Source organism: Hordeum vulgare, chromosome 7H, assembly GCF_904849725.1.
Source record: "Hordeum vulgare subsp. vulgare chromosome 7H, MorexV3_pseudomolecules_assembly, whole genome shotgun sequence".
Lineage (NCBI taxonomy): Eukaryota > Viridiplantae > Streptophyta > Magnoliopsida > Poales > Poaceae > Hordeum > Hordeum vulgare.
In genome coordinates, this window is record NC_058524.1 from 614768567 (window position 1) to 614784166 (window position 15600).

Sequence of the window (15600 nt, forward strand, 5' to 3'; positions counted from 1 at the left end):
TTGCATTAAGAATGACTTGTGGGTTCTCCAGTTCACATTCTGCAGCTTTTGTAAATAGTGCTTACCTGCAAATTGTCACTTGGTCGTCTTGGCGTTTCTCTTAATCTAATGAAATCAGTGCTCCCTGCTTTTTGTCAGAAAAATTATGTAGCTTTAGTGCATATTGCATTCTTTGTGTACATACTAAATTTATATTGCGATCAGTAGTTTTCTTCAGATTTCTCTATACTATTCATCATAACAATCATAATTTTCTTCATATCATCATATGCACTGAATCAAGATTTCTAAAATAATTGGAAATAGTGCATCTTGTTTCATCCAGTGTTTCTCTAACTTGGAGACCAGTGATGCCCCTGATCACATATGCACTGAATCAAGATTTCTACAATAATTGGAAATAGTGCATGCGGTTGGTCGAGTGTTTCTCTAACCTGGAGACCGGCGATGATTAGATTAAATCTCCGTGGTCAGCTGCGCGGTGGCGGCGGCAACAGCATGCATCGGCGCTGCGACTCGTCACTCGTGCCGGTCGACGTCTCGGCGGCGTGCGCGTTCTACTGCCAGTCCTGCCTCCTTGTCCTTGGCGACGTTCGCCGGTCGTCGGTCTTCCTGCCAGTCCTGCCTCCTACGACGGCGCGATCCTAGCCGATAGATGAACCGTCGCTGAGTCCAGTCCTGGCTGAGTCGCGTGATCCGTAATTAGCGTCGGTGGCCAAAAGTCTCCAATCGCTAGCTGTGCATGGGCCAAAGAGTCTCCAATCGTATGCAGGACGGAGGGGAGACGGGCTACGGTGGGCTTCCTGCATACGTCCTCAGCCTAGCTGTCCTGCAGGTAAGTGTTTTTTTTGTTTTTTTATAGAAACACTTGACAAAATTTCAGGGTATGCCGGGGCATACCTGGCATACCCTGTAGCTCCGCCCCTGCTCACGGTGGATCCCCAAACGGGTGCTCTAAGAAAATTGTCCCTGCCTGCCTCCATAGCTCGATAGACCTTGCGATGGAGGTGGTGTTATTTGCTAGCCGTGCAGTTTTGTTTCTAAAAGTGCAATCATTTTTTTCCTTCCAAATTTCTGAGAGAATCAGGATGGTCATTGTCCTCACACCTTTTTTGTGCTCTGGTCTTGCCTTGCTTAGCATATGTGATAAAATTTCTTGTGGCGTGGTGCCCCTGCTCCATATGTTTGGGCTCAGCGAAGCACATCCGGTGCGAGACACCGCTTGCGTCCATGTTGCTATCGTCATTGGGCATTCCCAGAACAGGTGGACCGCTGATTCTAGGTTTCTGAGACATAACTGACAGAAGTATCCGTTTGGCCATCCCCTCCTTTGCAGCCCGTCATTGCACCATAGCCTGTTTTTTACTATCAGCCAAGCGAAGATTTTGAGACGAGGCGGTGCCCAAGTATCCCATATGGTCTTTCTAATTTCCCATCTTGTATTTCCTAGAAATTGGGCTTGATATGCTGAGCTGGCCGAGTAAACCCCTGAGGCTTCATGCCTCCATTTGATGGTGTCTGAAGTGTGCTCAAGCAGTTGCACATCCGTAGCTTGCAGCCACCCGTGCAAGCTAATCACATCGTGCCAGATATGTGCAGTATCTCCGTGCGCAAGGTCCGCTATCCAGGTGTTGTTTTCTAGCGCCTCTTTTACGGACCTGTTCTTTCTTCTGGAGTGTTTGAAGAGTTTTGGGTGTGTCGTCTTCAGAGTCCCGGATCCAGTCCAGGAGCAATGCCAGAAGGAGGCTGTTGCCCCGTCGCCTAAGGTAACCGAGGTGGAGGCGCTAAATAGTGCTTTGTCGCTCTGATCACATGGTAGCTGCATGCCATTCCATGGCCTACCCGGACACGTCCAGAACATCCATAGCCATCGTAGCCGAAGAGCTATGCAGAAACGGTTCATGTCCAGCACTCCTAGTCCACCATTATCAATGGGTGAACATACTACTGGCCAGCTAACCTTGCATTTGCCTCCGCTCATCTCTTCATCTTGCACCCAGAGGAAACGGCGTCGAACCTTATCTATCTCGTCTAGGAATTTCTTTGGTGCTCTTAAAATGGACAGGGCAAAAGTTGATAGCGCGGTTAGGACGCTGCGAACCAGAACTCGTCGTCCTGCCACATTCAGAAGCCGCCCCTTCCAGCCTGCTAATTTGGCCCTAATCCTATCGAGGATGAACTGAATGTGGACCAGGCGGATCCTAGCAAGGGTGAGCGGTAGGCCGAGGTACTTGACCGGGAAACCAACTCTCCCCCCCCCCGAAGGTTGCGAGCACGTCATCCAAATCTATGCCGTCGCAGCGGATATCGGATACGGTTGACTTCGCCGGGTTTATATGCAGCCCTGTGGCATGTCCAAAGTCCCTAAGAATGTGGAGCAGCGTGTCCACTTCGTCTAGGTTTGGGTTTGCGAAAATGATAGCGTCATCCGCATAGTGGCTAAGTCGAAGCGAGATATCTCTACCCGGCAGTGGTTGTAACATGTTCATCTCAGTAGCTCTTAGGAGTAGCCTATGCATGGTGTCGATGGCGATGATGAATAAGAGGGGGGATAGCGGGTCTCCTTGCCGCAGCCCCCGCATGTGCCAAATCGGCCGATCCACCGTTTCATTTAACATTACCGACGATGACACGGTGCTGAGGAGCAGCACTATCCAGTCCCGCCATCGCGCCGGGAAGCCTAGCTGCTGTAGAAGCTCGAGCAGGTACTCCCAGGAGACGTTGTCGAAGGCTTTTGCAATGTCTAACTTGAGCAGCAACGCTCGAGTCTTTTTTCGCTGGAGAGATCTAACTACATTTTGTACGTACATGTAGCTATCTTGCGTGGATTTGGAGCACAAGAAGGCAGACTGCGCCGGCGAGATGATGGTGTCAATGACCGTAGCTAGCCGTCTGGAGAGGACCTTTGCTATGAGCTTGGCGGTCGAGTGGATCAGGCTAATCGGCCTGAAGTCCTGCACCTGTGAGGCGTCTTCTTTTTTTGGCAGGAGAACCACCATGGCAGTGCTTAACTTGGCGAAAACTCCTCCCGTCAGATGGTAGAATTGATTGAAAACCCCTATCACGTCCGCCTTGATTAGGGGCGAGCATACTTTGAAGAAGGTCCCCGTGAAGCCGTCCGATCTCGGCGCCTTTTCCGAAGGTGATGCCCTAATCGCTTCCAACACCTCCTCCTCTGTAAAGGGGTTATCCATGCCTCTTCCCTCAAACGATGGCATGTCTAGTGTGTCCGAGTTGATGGCAATGGTGCGGTCAGCCTTCTTCCCTAAGCTATCGTGGAAATGCTGGTAGATGATATCCTCCTTATGCTCGCGCGTGGTGGCTATGCTGGTGCCTATATGTAAGGTATGGATGGAATTTTTTCGCCTCCTTGCTCTCATTTTGGAGTGAAAGAATTTTGTTCCTGCGTCGCCAAGGCGCATCCATGTGAGCCTTGATGCGTGACCCGTACGCGCGCGTTCGACCGCGGCGAGACCTAGCAGGCGTAGCTTCAGGAGCTTTCTAAGGCTATACTCCGCGTCGGAGAGGCGGCAGTTCTCGTGTGCTACGTCTAGCCGTAGTACTAGTTCAGCCGTTATGTGGAATTGTAGCTTTGCATCGCTGAGAAATGCTTTGCTCCTAACTAGAGCCTGACTCCATCATTGATACATAATCGGGCTTGCTCATTTTCCCCCCACTTACAAGTCCATGATCAACACGTAACTGGCCTGACTCAGTCTCTAGTCCCATTTCAAGTCCATGCTCAACACGTAACTGACGACTAACCTTTGTTTTCTTAATTGCAAGTTATTCTTAACATGCAGCTTAACCCATTTTTTCTGCAAAAAATAAAAAATTAACCCATTTTTTTTTCGTTGTAAGTCTATCGTCAATATGTAACTGGGCCTAACCAATATTTTGTCCAAGTTGCAAGTCCATTTTTGACACACAACTCGGACGGTCTTTTTTGTTCCAGTTGTAACTTCATCACAACATGCAACGGGAGGAGCCGCTTTTTGTCTGTCCTAATTGCAAGTACACCCTCGACACACAACTACGACTCACCCATTTTGTCTTAGTTGTAAGTCTAACTACATCCATGACATGCAATTAGGGGGTTCTTTTTTTTTTATCCTAGTTACAAGTCCATCCTCGATATGTAGGTCAGACTATTGCCGTTTTTGTCGCAGTTACAAGTCCAGCACACTAGGGAAGAGGGTCTGACCCATTTTTGTCCCTATTACAATTTTACCCTCAACACACAACTACAGTTGACCATTTTTTAATCCTAGTTACGAGTCGGCCCGTAACACACAAGTGCATGCGCATAACGAGACTGCAAATAGGGACGGTAGGAGGATTGTCGGTTAGTAGCATGTCCACATTAAATAATAATCGTGTTTTCCCCAATTTTTTGTTTCCCTATTTTATAATAAGTCATGAATATTTTCTTAAAATTATGAACTTTTTTAAAATCATGATTTTTTAACTTGTTTTAAATAATAAACCGTTTCCAAATTCATCAACATTTTTTAAGTAAACAATTCTTTTTGTAATTGCTATTTTTAATTTGTGAACATTTTCCAAATTTTATCATCCCTTTCTAATTTCGTGAACTTTTTTCATATCACGCAACACGAGCAGAGAGTTGAGGGAGAGTTGATGCTTTGTTTCGTCTCAAGTAAATAGTGCCCGGGCTTCACTGCTTCCAGCCTATCAATGTGGGGTACATGAACATTTTTCCTTTTTGCTGGACAACAACAAAGCCCAAACAATAACAACAACCACAACAACAACAATAGCAACACCAACTAAAAATCAAAAGATCTAGGTTATGTAACATAGACACATAGAAAATCTTACATATTGTTTTGATGAATCTTTAGCATTGCAAGAGTTCCACACTTAAAAAAAGAACTACTACTTTTGATCTATAATAATTCTCGCAACTTTATTACAAAATTGTATTGGAGCTGCGATAATTAATTTTGATTGGAGGGAGTAGATGCTGCGCCATGCATTGTTGCAGGGCTTGTGTTAAAAATGTGCACAACTAGGTGTTTAAAAACAACTAAAACTAATAAAAAGAAAATGTAAGAGTGTTCCCAGTTTTCATTAAAAATAATAAAACCTACGAAGTATGTGACAAAATAATGTATAAAAGTTTAAATTAGACTTAATGCGGTGCTACCTTTAACAAAATATGAAGAATGAATTATATAATCTTGCTCCAAGCATTCAACACATATACCGTCCATGACCATACATATATTAACAGGAAAAATAACCTATGACTAACATGCATGACCTGATTCTCTTAAAAAAAGGCATGCTTGAGTTGATGAGGTATCATGGATATATTATTGCACAAATGTATCTTAGGTGTACAAGTATACCTTAAGGATCTAACATAATTTTGACCGGATGGCTAACGACAGTGAGGGTGGTGTGAAAGTACGGATGTGAAGATAAATATACTAGAGGGGGCTAACTATTTAGATGTAGAAGATTTTGCTTACACATTCTACGTGCGTGTCCAAGGAGTCAGAATTTTAAAAATCCTAAATAAAAAGGTTAGGGGAACAAATTTGCTTTAATTAGACAAATTGTGAAAAATGTGCCATACGAGCTACCTCTCAAGTTTACTGGGCCTCTTTATATTATGCATCAAATTTTGACCATCTATGTAAGTACTAGCAAGATATGATGTACTCAATCCATCCATCTTCTCACATACCAGAGTTAATTCGAAAACCAGGATCTTTTTTCGACCAGCTCACGTATCAATCCATTCATCCTTCGTCCAGCTTAATCCATCCATCTTTCATCAAGCTTATAACATGGAGTTTCCCACACGTATATAAATTGGTGCAACTTTATGTAAATGAGTAGTGTGGGACTATTCAAAATATATTTCCGCGTATTTCCCATAGGTTAAGCCGGCTAGGTTGTGTCGGTTGTGAATGGCCCACGCACCGAAATGACTTATGTTTGTAAGGCGTGAGTAAAAAACCCAATAAAAAGACGAGTTGAAGGATCAAAGACCTCATAGACCAGACCATGTGCTGACAGCCACCCGAACAAACACATCCTGCTAACCAATGGCTAGTACAAATATTTATGAATATACAGAAGCATCAGATTCGAAACATCTTTGTTTTTTTATGATATTTTTTTCGAAAAACATGAATGAAATGTAAAACATTTTAAAAAAAAATCACTAACATTTTTGAAAACATAAACCTTTTGTAGAAACACGTTTTTGAATTTGTGAACTGTTTTTGAAAACAGGAGCACGTTTTGAACATTCAGATTTTTTTTTACAAGATGTGTATTTTCGAAAACCAAATTTATGTTGAGTTTATAAACATGTTACTAGAAAGAATAGTTTTCAAATTTGGAGCAGAATTTTATAAATGCATTTTTTCCAGAATCTAGAGCAATTTCTGAAAATACATTTTTTTGGAAATAATGGGAACATTTGTTTTCATTTATAGAAATCCAGGGTCGTTTTCCAGCTAGCTCACGTATCAATCCATCCATCCTTCATCCAGATTAAACCATAAATCGTTGAATTTGTGAACATTTCACTAAAATAAGATTCTTTTTCAAATTTGGAACGATTTTGAAAATGTAATTGTTTCTAAAAATTGCATTTTTTGCATTTTTTAAACATTAAAGTTGCTGACATTTTGCAAAACATGAACAAAATTTAGAAATTATGTACAATATGTTGAAAAAAAGGAAATTCTAAACACTTTTTGAATTTGAGAAAAGTAAAAAAAAAACGATTAGGCCGACAGGCGCACACGTACCCCAACCACAATCCCGGCCCCCAAGTGGTTAGTACCTCGTTAACATCTGCTCGTACGTGTACATAAGAGGAAAATGACAAAATGATAAAGCTAGTATTGTATGCTCACTAATCGCTGATGAAATCCTTGTGTTTCATTAATCAGCAAAAGCCTATGACTAGTCTCAGGTGTGCCCCATCCTGCATGCTGAAAATATCATCATACCTTGACGCACACTGGCGCTAAAAAAATAAAATAAAAATGAAAGGTGTATCTGCATGCACTGTAAACATTCTCGACTCCGGTTTGCTGAGATGGACTGGAACAGTGGAGCAGCACCAAACAGCAAAAAGAACGGTGACAGGCCCGTGCACGGCCCTAGTCGAGTCATGACTCATGAACCACCATGGGAACAAAGACAGAGGAGGCGGTGGCCTGCACTGCGCTGTGCTGACCAGGAGCGTGCGTGAGCATGGCAGCGACCTTTCGCCGCTGTGCCTGCCCGTGCCCCCGACACATTTTCCGCTTGGGTCAGGCCCGCCGGGACCGCACGCGCGCACGGCGCTCTGACGACGGCCGAACCACCGTGCCCGGCGGTCCGGGGGGCAGCAGGAATCGGCGCTGCGTTGTCCGCCTCGCTGCCTGCCGTTGCACGCCCATGTGGCCCTCCCTCCCCACGCACGCTCGCCGCCCGCCCGCCCGCATTATCAAATGCCATCTTCTTCTACCTTGGTCCATCACCCTCACATTCACCCCACTACTAGCTGGCTCTCGTGTGCCATCTGGATCTGGATCTAGCCCACTCCCTCCTCCGTCCCTGCCATATATATAAGCTCACCTATAGGAGTCTTGAGCCATCAGCACCACTGCCACTGCCGAGAAGAAATCATTAGCCAGAGTGAGGGTTCAACATTCAACAACACTCCTTCAGTAAACCTTGTCCACTTCCATCGATCATCGCCACGCCACAGAGAGAGAGAGAGAGAGTGTGTGTGTGTTGAAGAAAAGAAAGATGAAGCTTATGGGAAGGAGACAGGGGGGAGGAGGAGGGTTGAGCCGGAGCCTCAAGGAGCACAGGGCCAGGCTCTACATCATCCAGCGCTGCGTCGTCATGCTCCTGCGCTGGCACGACTGACTCACACCCTCCCTCCATGGATTCCATGGACGCATGGTGTTTTAGATTTTTGGGTCTGTGATTGTGCTGTGCCAGAATGGTGTCGGCATGCAGGTCGTACTTGTACATAAGAGGCCAGTTGATTATACAAGTAGAAGTAGCAGCAAAGCAATACTCCAATCTAGTTAGTGTTCTTCATCGATTCACCAGTTCAGTTCCTCTAGCTGCCCTCCACCCTCTTCCTTCCAGCAAGTGTGTGTGTGTCCCATTGTACGGTTGCATTACCGCCGAATACTGGAATGCAAAATCGGATGAATTAAGACAAGGAATCGCTGGATCAATCGCTTTGTCCCCGTTCCAAAACTTGTTACTTGTGTGATACTGTTCTTGGTGTTTCTTGCACGTGTTTATCCAGCCCGGCCAGCTCCAACTGTTTTTGTCAACCACCGCGGCCGCCACCGTCCCATGCTGGAGTCGCCGCCTTCGCCACGGCAAGCTTCGCCGTCGTCCCATACGGGAGTAGAGCCCCTTCTTCTCTCCTCCCTGAGCTCGCAGCGGGGTCCATGATCGAGTTGGCTGGAAGGAAGGAAGGAAGGGAGAAGGAAGGTCTGGTGAAGGCTGTCAAGGACAGTCCTGTGCGGAGTCGTGTAAGGCCCGGCCCATGTAACCCTCGACCTCTTCATGCTCTCACGCGCGTCCCGGCGGCCGTTGACCATTGCAAAACAAAATTCTCCAAAAATGGTCGAAAGAAAAAAAATAAATCAAGAATCTGAAAAATGTGTCTGAAAATTAAAAAGGTTCAATTTTTTTTGGTGAATGAGGAAAAAGTTCACGCATTTGGAAAACGAACATATATTTGATTTTCTTGTTAATTTGATTTTTTTAATGAATTATAGTTGACCATTGACTTATTGTCGAGCTTTTAAAAAAGGTTCATCAGCCTGAAAAAAGTTCACAAGTTTTAAAAACACTTTGTAAATTTCTGAAAAAGTTCCCATGATTTGTGGATTTGAAAGAAAGTTCACAATTTTAAGGACAAAGGTTCACAAATATGAAAAAGGGTTCGATGATTTTAAATAAACACTTATTTGAGTGGAAAAAGTTCATGATTGAAGTAAAAATGTTCACAAAGAAATCAAAAAAAGTTTACAATTTTGAGAAAAAGTCGACACTTTTTTTTGCGAATTTGAAAAAACTTCATGTAGTTAAAACAAAAAGATCTGTCCCTAAAAATATGATAAAAGAAAGAAAAAAAACATCTGAAAGCTTTGAGAAGCTTCTCGAAACTGGTCCATGATACTTCCCAAACCTGGGAGCTTCCCATTCGCGCCTAAGATGGTTGGCTGCCCCATACGAAACGTATCAAGGAGGAGAAACGGGAGGGGGGGGGGGGGGGGGGGTTGGGGTTATCCACAACCTAAATTAGTGGCGCGAGTTTCAATCCATGTGACCACTATTTTTTGAAATACTAGTATCATGGACATATTTGGTATGTCATCACTCTGGACTTACCGATGGTGCGAGTAGGATCATACCCCATTGACGTGTGGCCTCCCTAGTCACGTCCCTTATTGGTGCTTTGTTGGATGTATGGCACGTCACTAATAACATAATTATTTATGACATCAACTGAATGCACGCGCTATAGGTATATGGTTGAAACTCTTATGGGTTGAGTTTTCGGGCTCGGTTTATCTATGGCGTAGGCTTTCTGTCGCATGTCGTTATCTTGATTGTTTTTTATCTAGCAGAAACTATAGTCTAACCGTACACTTTTCTGTCTTCACACGACTCCTCGGCCTCTCTCGCGACTAGGCACCGCTGGAGCTTCCCCTGCATCCACAGTGCCGGAGCTCTTCGCTTATCGCCACCGCAAGATCTCTCCGCTCGTTGCCGTGAAAGGTTCGACTGCATCCCCTCCTGCCCATCACGTCACCCTTGTGACTAACGACGCCCAACTGTTTAGCATAGGATGATACGTTTAGTGTATATATATAGTCTAGTGCCATTACAGGAAACATGAGATTTGCCGTCAGTACTGCATTTTGTTGTCATCATTTTGTCGGCACAGACGGCAAAGACATACTTTACCGTCAGCTGCAGATGACAAATAACGGTTGATGGTAAACACATACTTTGCCATCTATAAAAAAACCACAACCGAAAAAAAATACTTTGTCGTTTGCGTTTTTTACAAACGGCAAAGAGCTTACTTTGCTGTCCATAAAAAAACGGACCGTAAAGACTTTGTCGTCTGTGTTTTATCTTACACACGACAAACTAAGTACTTTGCCTTGTGGAAAAGAAAACATAAACGGCAAAGAGAAACCACAACCCATCCACCGCAACTGCACAACCCACCCTCACCACTTTCTCTCTCCCATCCCATTGTCGGGCCCCACCCCAACCGTCCGTAGCATCCCACCTGTAAAGTAGTTTGGCCGATGGCAAAGATATTATTATTTGTGCTGGCAGTAAAAGATTGAGATTGGATGACGGCAAAGGCTTTGTCCTTTGCCCGATAAAAAGCTAATGTCCCTTGTCGACAACTTTGCCATCTGTACTTCATAGACGATAAATTACCTTATTTCCGTAGTGTATAGAACGTAGAATCCATGGATTGTGCTCCTCAAGGGTCTTGGGGGACTTGTACAATATTGAGCCGTAGAAAGGACCAACACTGACCCGCATGGGAGGAGAAGTATGCGACATTTCATCAACCACAATGGTCTCAATAGGGTGAAACGACCGGTTTCTCCCTAAGAGAAAGAAGACCCATTATTTTTACCATATTTATTGATGATGGCGGTGAGGACAACGACTTCTTTGATGATGCCGTCTTCACCCAAAGAATCAGGCTCAGCGAACATGAGACTGGCCATCTCTTCGACAACCTTCTGTCAAGTGAGGACTATGCAGGGGTGTCGTTTGTACATGTGTGACAAGGATCAATCTTGTCAGCCATGTCATAGTGTGTTATTTAAATTCATTTATTTTATTTACATAACGTGAGGCTAGTTTATTGACATCGTTGCTCTATTTTTTTTAGATATTTCCTAAGAAGGTAGCTCATAGGAGTGGCATAACACTTGATGAAGCATGCCTTACTGGAATACACCTTATAACAAGGGACGTTGTCACCATCTCTGCGTACAAGGCAGACACCGACGACCACAATATCTTCAGTATAATGGGATGGAAGGACTTCCTCACTAGGAAGAATTTCCAGGTTGGACAAGACGTTCTAGTCACTATAAAAAACGTGCATGCCCCAACTTGAGAATGATGATCATCATCGACATCATTTAAAAGTAATTTCAGTATATGTGATCAAGGTCAAGTGTGTGGCTAGGCCGTCGGTATGTGATTTGTGTCTTAATTAAACTACTTAGTCCGCTTGTGTTGTCAAACCAGTCTCCTTGGAGTGGTGAAATTGTTGGTTATCTGATTGTTCTACATGCAAGGCTTGGCATTGTTAAACTGAATGTTGGTCTGTTTTATATTTCATATGTGCCACTGCCATGCGGGATGCATTGCTATCATGCTGCACAAATAAATTGGTTAGAAAACACGTGTGGGTGCATATAATATAAAACACCGCTAGTTCAGTAATTATAGTGGTGGTGCGGGACACACAACACACCACCAATATCTACTAGTAGAATGCCTATACTGTTGAAATTATCATATTTCCCTCTTTACGATAAATGTTTATTATCCATTATATAATTGTATTGAATGGAAACTTAGATACATGTATGGATACATAAAAAACACCGTGTCCCTAGTTAGCCTTTACTAGACTAGCTTGTTGATCAAATATGGTTAAGGTTTCTTAATCATAGACATGAGTTGTCATTTGATAACGAGATCACATCATTAGGAGAATGATGTGATGGATAAGACCCAACTGTAAGCATAGCATTTGATTGTATCACTTAATTTATTGCTACCGCTTTCTTCATGTCAAGTATTTGTTCCCAAGACCATGAATTCATGCAATTCCCTCACAACGGAGGAATACCTTGTGTGCTATCAAACATCAATACATAACTAGCTGATCATAAAGGTGCTCTACAGGTATCTCCGAGGGTGTCTATTGCGTTGGCGTGAATCGAGACTAAGGTTTGCCACTCTGTATGACAGAGATGTATCTCTGGGCCCTCTCTGTAATACAACATCACAAGAAACTTGCAAGCAATGTGACTAAGGGGTTAGTCACGGGATATTGTATTACAGAATGAGTAAAGAGACTTGTCGGTAATGAGATTGAACTAGGTATGGAGATAGCGACGATCGAATCTCGGGCAAGTAACATACCACTGGACAAAGGGAACTACATACGCGATTGACTGAATTCTTGACATCGTGGTTCAACCGATAAAGATCTTAGTAGAATATGTAGGAACCAATATGGGCATCCAGGTCCCGCTATTGGTTATGGACCGAAGAGGTGTCTCAGTCATGTCTACATGATTCTCGAACCCGTAGGGTCAACACGCTTAACGTTCAGTGACGCTAGAGTAGTATTGGGATATGTACGTTGGTCATTGAATGTTGTTCGGAGTCCTGGATGAGATTCCGGATGTCATGAGGAGCTCTGGAATGTTACACATGTAAATATTTATATATGGGAAGTCATATTTTGGCTACCGGAAAAGTTTCGGGTTTTGCCGGTATTGTACCAAGAAGCTTCTGGAAGCTTCTGGAGGATTCCAGAGGGGTCCAGAACTCCATGGAGGGTTCAACCACACCCCTTAGGCCAACATGGGCTATAGGGGGGGCTCCCTAGCCTTATTAGGCCAGCCTTCCAAGGGCCCATGCGGCTAAGGGGCTAGAAACCCTAAGGGGCAAGGCACCTAGGTGCCTTGGGGATGGAGGACTCCTCCCTCTTGGCCGCCACCCCTCCCTTTGTGGAGGGGTTAGGGCTGCGCCCCTCCTCCCCCTTGCCTCCTATATATAGTAGAAGGAAGGGGAGGGCTGAATACATCAAGTCCTCTCCCTCCCGTCTCTCCTGTTCTTGCTCGTTCGTAGTGTTGAAGGCGCTTGACGAAGCCCTACTGGCACTACTCCACCACCATATCCATCATGTCGTCGTGCTGGTCGAGATTCCATCTACTACTCCGCCCTTGATCGCCGGATCGAGGAGGCTGAGGCATCATCGAGCTGCATGTGTGCTGAACGTGGAGGTGCCGTCCGTTCGGCTCTAGATCGGGACATATCACGATTGGATCGTGAAGAAGTACGACTACATCAACTGCGTTATAAACGCTTTTGCTTAACGGTCTACAAGGGTACGTAGACACACTACCCCTCGTTGTTATGCATCTCCATAGATAGATCTTGGGTGTTCGTAGGAAATATTTTGTTTTCCATGCTTCGTTGTCCAACAGTGGCATCATGAATTAGCATTACCAACAACTCAAGATATGTGTTGATATCGTTGCCTGGTTGGACCGACCCTTGAATTAGCATTACCATGTGTATGTACTTTTGTTTCATGCATAGCCAAGGTGGGAGATTTTTTTTTTTAGAAAAGGAGGTCGAGCCCCGGCCTCTGCATCGAGTGATGCATACGGCCATATATTATTAGCCAAAAAAAGTCTCCACCGAGTACAAAATGTCTGAAGCAAAAAGGGAAAAGAAGAAAAGAACGATACAAGGCATTACTCATGCCCAAGCCGGAGATGGCAAACAAATAAATAGATGACTAAACACCTATCCTATTAACATGACGCCATCCAAACCGGTTGAAGATACCCTGTGCTACCATCTCCCATCGGACACACCCAGTACCCATAGGTTCCCTGGCGACCACAGGAGTGAGTGATGACCAAGTGTGGATCAGTGCGGTAGCTCTGTGAATAACCTGCAGGAAGTGAAAATCGCGTTGTCTGTTAAACACCAAGTCATTCCTGCAATTCCAAATTGCCCACAACAGTGCACAAGACCCCACGCGAATAAATTTAGCAGAATGTACATCCACCTCATTTAGCCACATCCCAAATAACGTGGTTATACTGTTTGGAGGAATGATGTTAAAAGCAATATGTAGCGAACGCCAAACCAGCTTAGCCATAGGACAAGTAAGAAAGAGGTGTTGTATTGTTTCTTTAGCCGGACAGAAACTGCATCTAGAGTTACCATTCCAATTTCGCTTGGCAAGATTATCTTTCGTTAGAATTACCTCTTTATGAACAAACCACATAAAGACTTTGACTCTAAGAGGGACTTTGATCTTCCAAATATGTGCCGATTTTGAAATAGGTGTAGAATCGATGAGATTCAAATACATCGATTTAACCGTGAATATTCCATTGCTAGTCAACTTCCAATATACACGGTCAGGAGTGTGAGACAGGTTGACATCCATCAACCTTCTCACAAGATGCAGCCAGCTGATCCATCTACTCCCAATAAGAGATCTGCGGAATTGAATATTCAGAGGAATCTCGCTAAGTACTGACGCAACGGATGCTTGCTGCCGTTGTGCAATATGGTACAGCTGCGGATATTGAAATGCTAGAGGCATCTCCCCTAACAAAGTATCTTCCCAGAAGCTAGTCGATTCACCATTACCAATGATGAATCTAGTTCTACATAAGAAAGCATTTTTAGTCCGCATCAACCCTCTCCAGAAAGGAGAATCCGTTGGATGAGCTGTAACCTGAGATAATGATTTGTTCTGTAAGTACTTGTTCTTCAAAATTTGTACCCACATACCTTCGGTTTCCGAAGATAATCTAAACAGCCATCTGCTGAGTAGACACCTATTTTTAATCTCTAAATTTTCAATTCCTAAACCACCCTGATCTTTGGGTCTACAAATAATATCCCATCTAGTCATCCTATACTTGACCTTAAGCTCATCACTTTGCCAGAAGAACCGGGATCGATAGAAATCCAGTCTTTTCCGTACCCCAACGGGAACTCCGAAGAAGGATAGGAGAAACATGGGCATACTCGTTAGTACTGAGTTTATCAGCACTAGCCGTCCTCCATAAGAAAGAAGCTTGCCCTTCCAGCAACTCAGCTTGTTCTCAAAGCGATCCTCGATACATTTCCATTCCTTGTTTGATAAACGTCGGTGATGAATAGGAATCCCTAAATACGTAAAGGGTAATTTCCCAGTTTCACAACCGAACAATTGATTATAAGTGTGTTGTTCACTTTTGGCTCTACCAAAACAGAACACCTCACTTTTATTGAAGTTAATTTTCAGCCCAGATAGCTGCTCAAACAGGCAAAGTATGAGTTTCAAATTCCTAGCTTTAACCAGGTCATGTTCCATAAACAGAATGGTGTCATCGGCATATTGTAGTATCGAAACTCCCCCATCCACAAGGTGCGGGATGAGCCCCCCAATCATATCCTTATCCTTAGCCCTCTTAATCAAAAGGGCCAACATGTCAGCAACAATGTTGAATAGAATAGGGGACATTGGGTCCCCTTGCCGGAGACCCTTGAGTGTCTGAAAGAAGTGACCTACGTCATCATTAACCTTAATCCCGACACTGCCATTTTTGATGAAACAATCGACATGCTTTCTCCAGAGCTCATCGAACCCCTTCATACGAAGGGTTTGCTGCAAAAAAGACCATTTGACTTTATCATAGGCCTTTTCAAAATCCACCTTGAAGATAACACCATCAGGTTTCTTCGAATGGATTGTACATCCAAACAAACACGGGTCGTGTAATATGTGTGCCAAAT

General features: G+C 44.1%; 1 protein-coding gene across 1 annotated transcript; it reads left to right on the plus strand.

Annotated features, from left to right (window-relative positions):
- Positions 1–7531: 7531 nt before the first annotated feature.
- On the plus strand, positions 7532–8228 carry LOC123408695 (small polypeptide DEVIL 4-like). The gene has a single exon (XM_045101752.1). The coding sequence runs from the start codon at positions 7786–7788 to the stop codon at positions 7906–7908; it is 123 nt and encodes a 40-aa protein (XP_044957687.1). The 5' UTR covers positions 7532–7785; the 3' UTR covers positions 7909–8228.
- The last annotated feature ends 7372 nt before the right edge of the window (positions 8229–15600 follow it).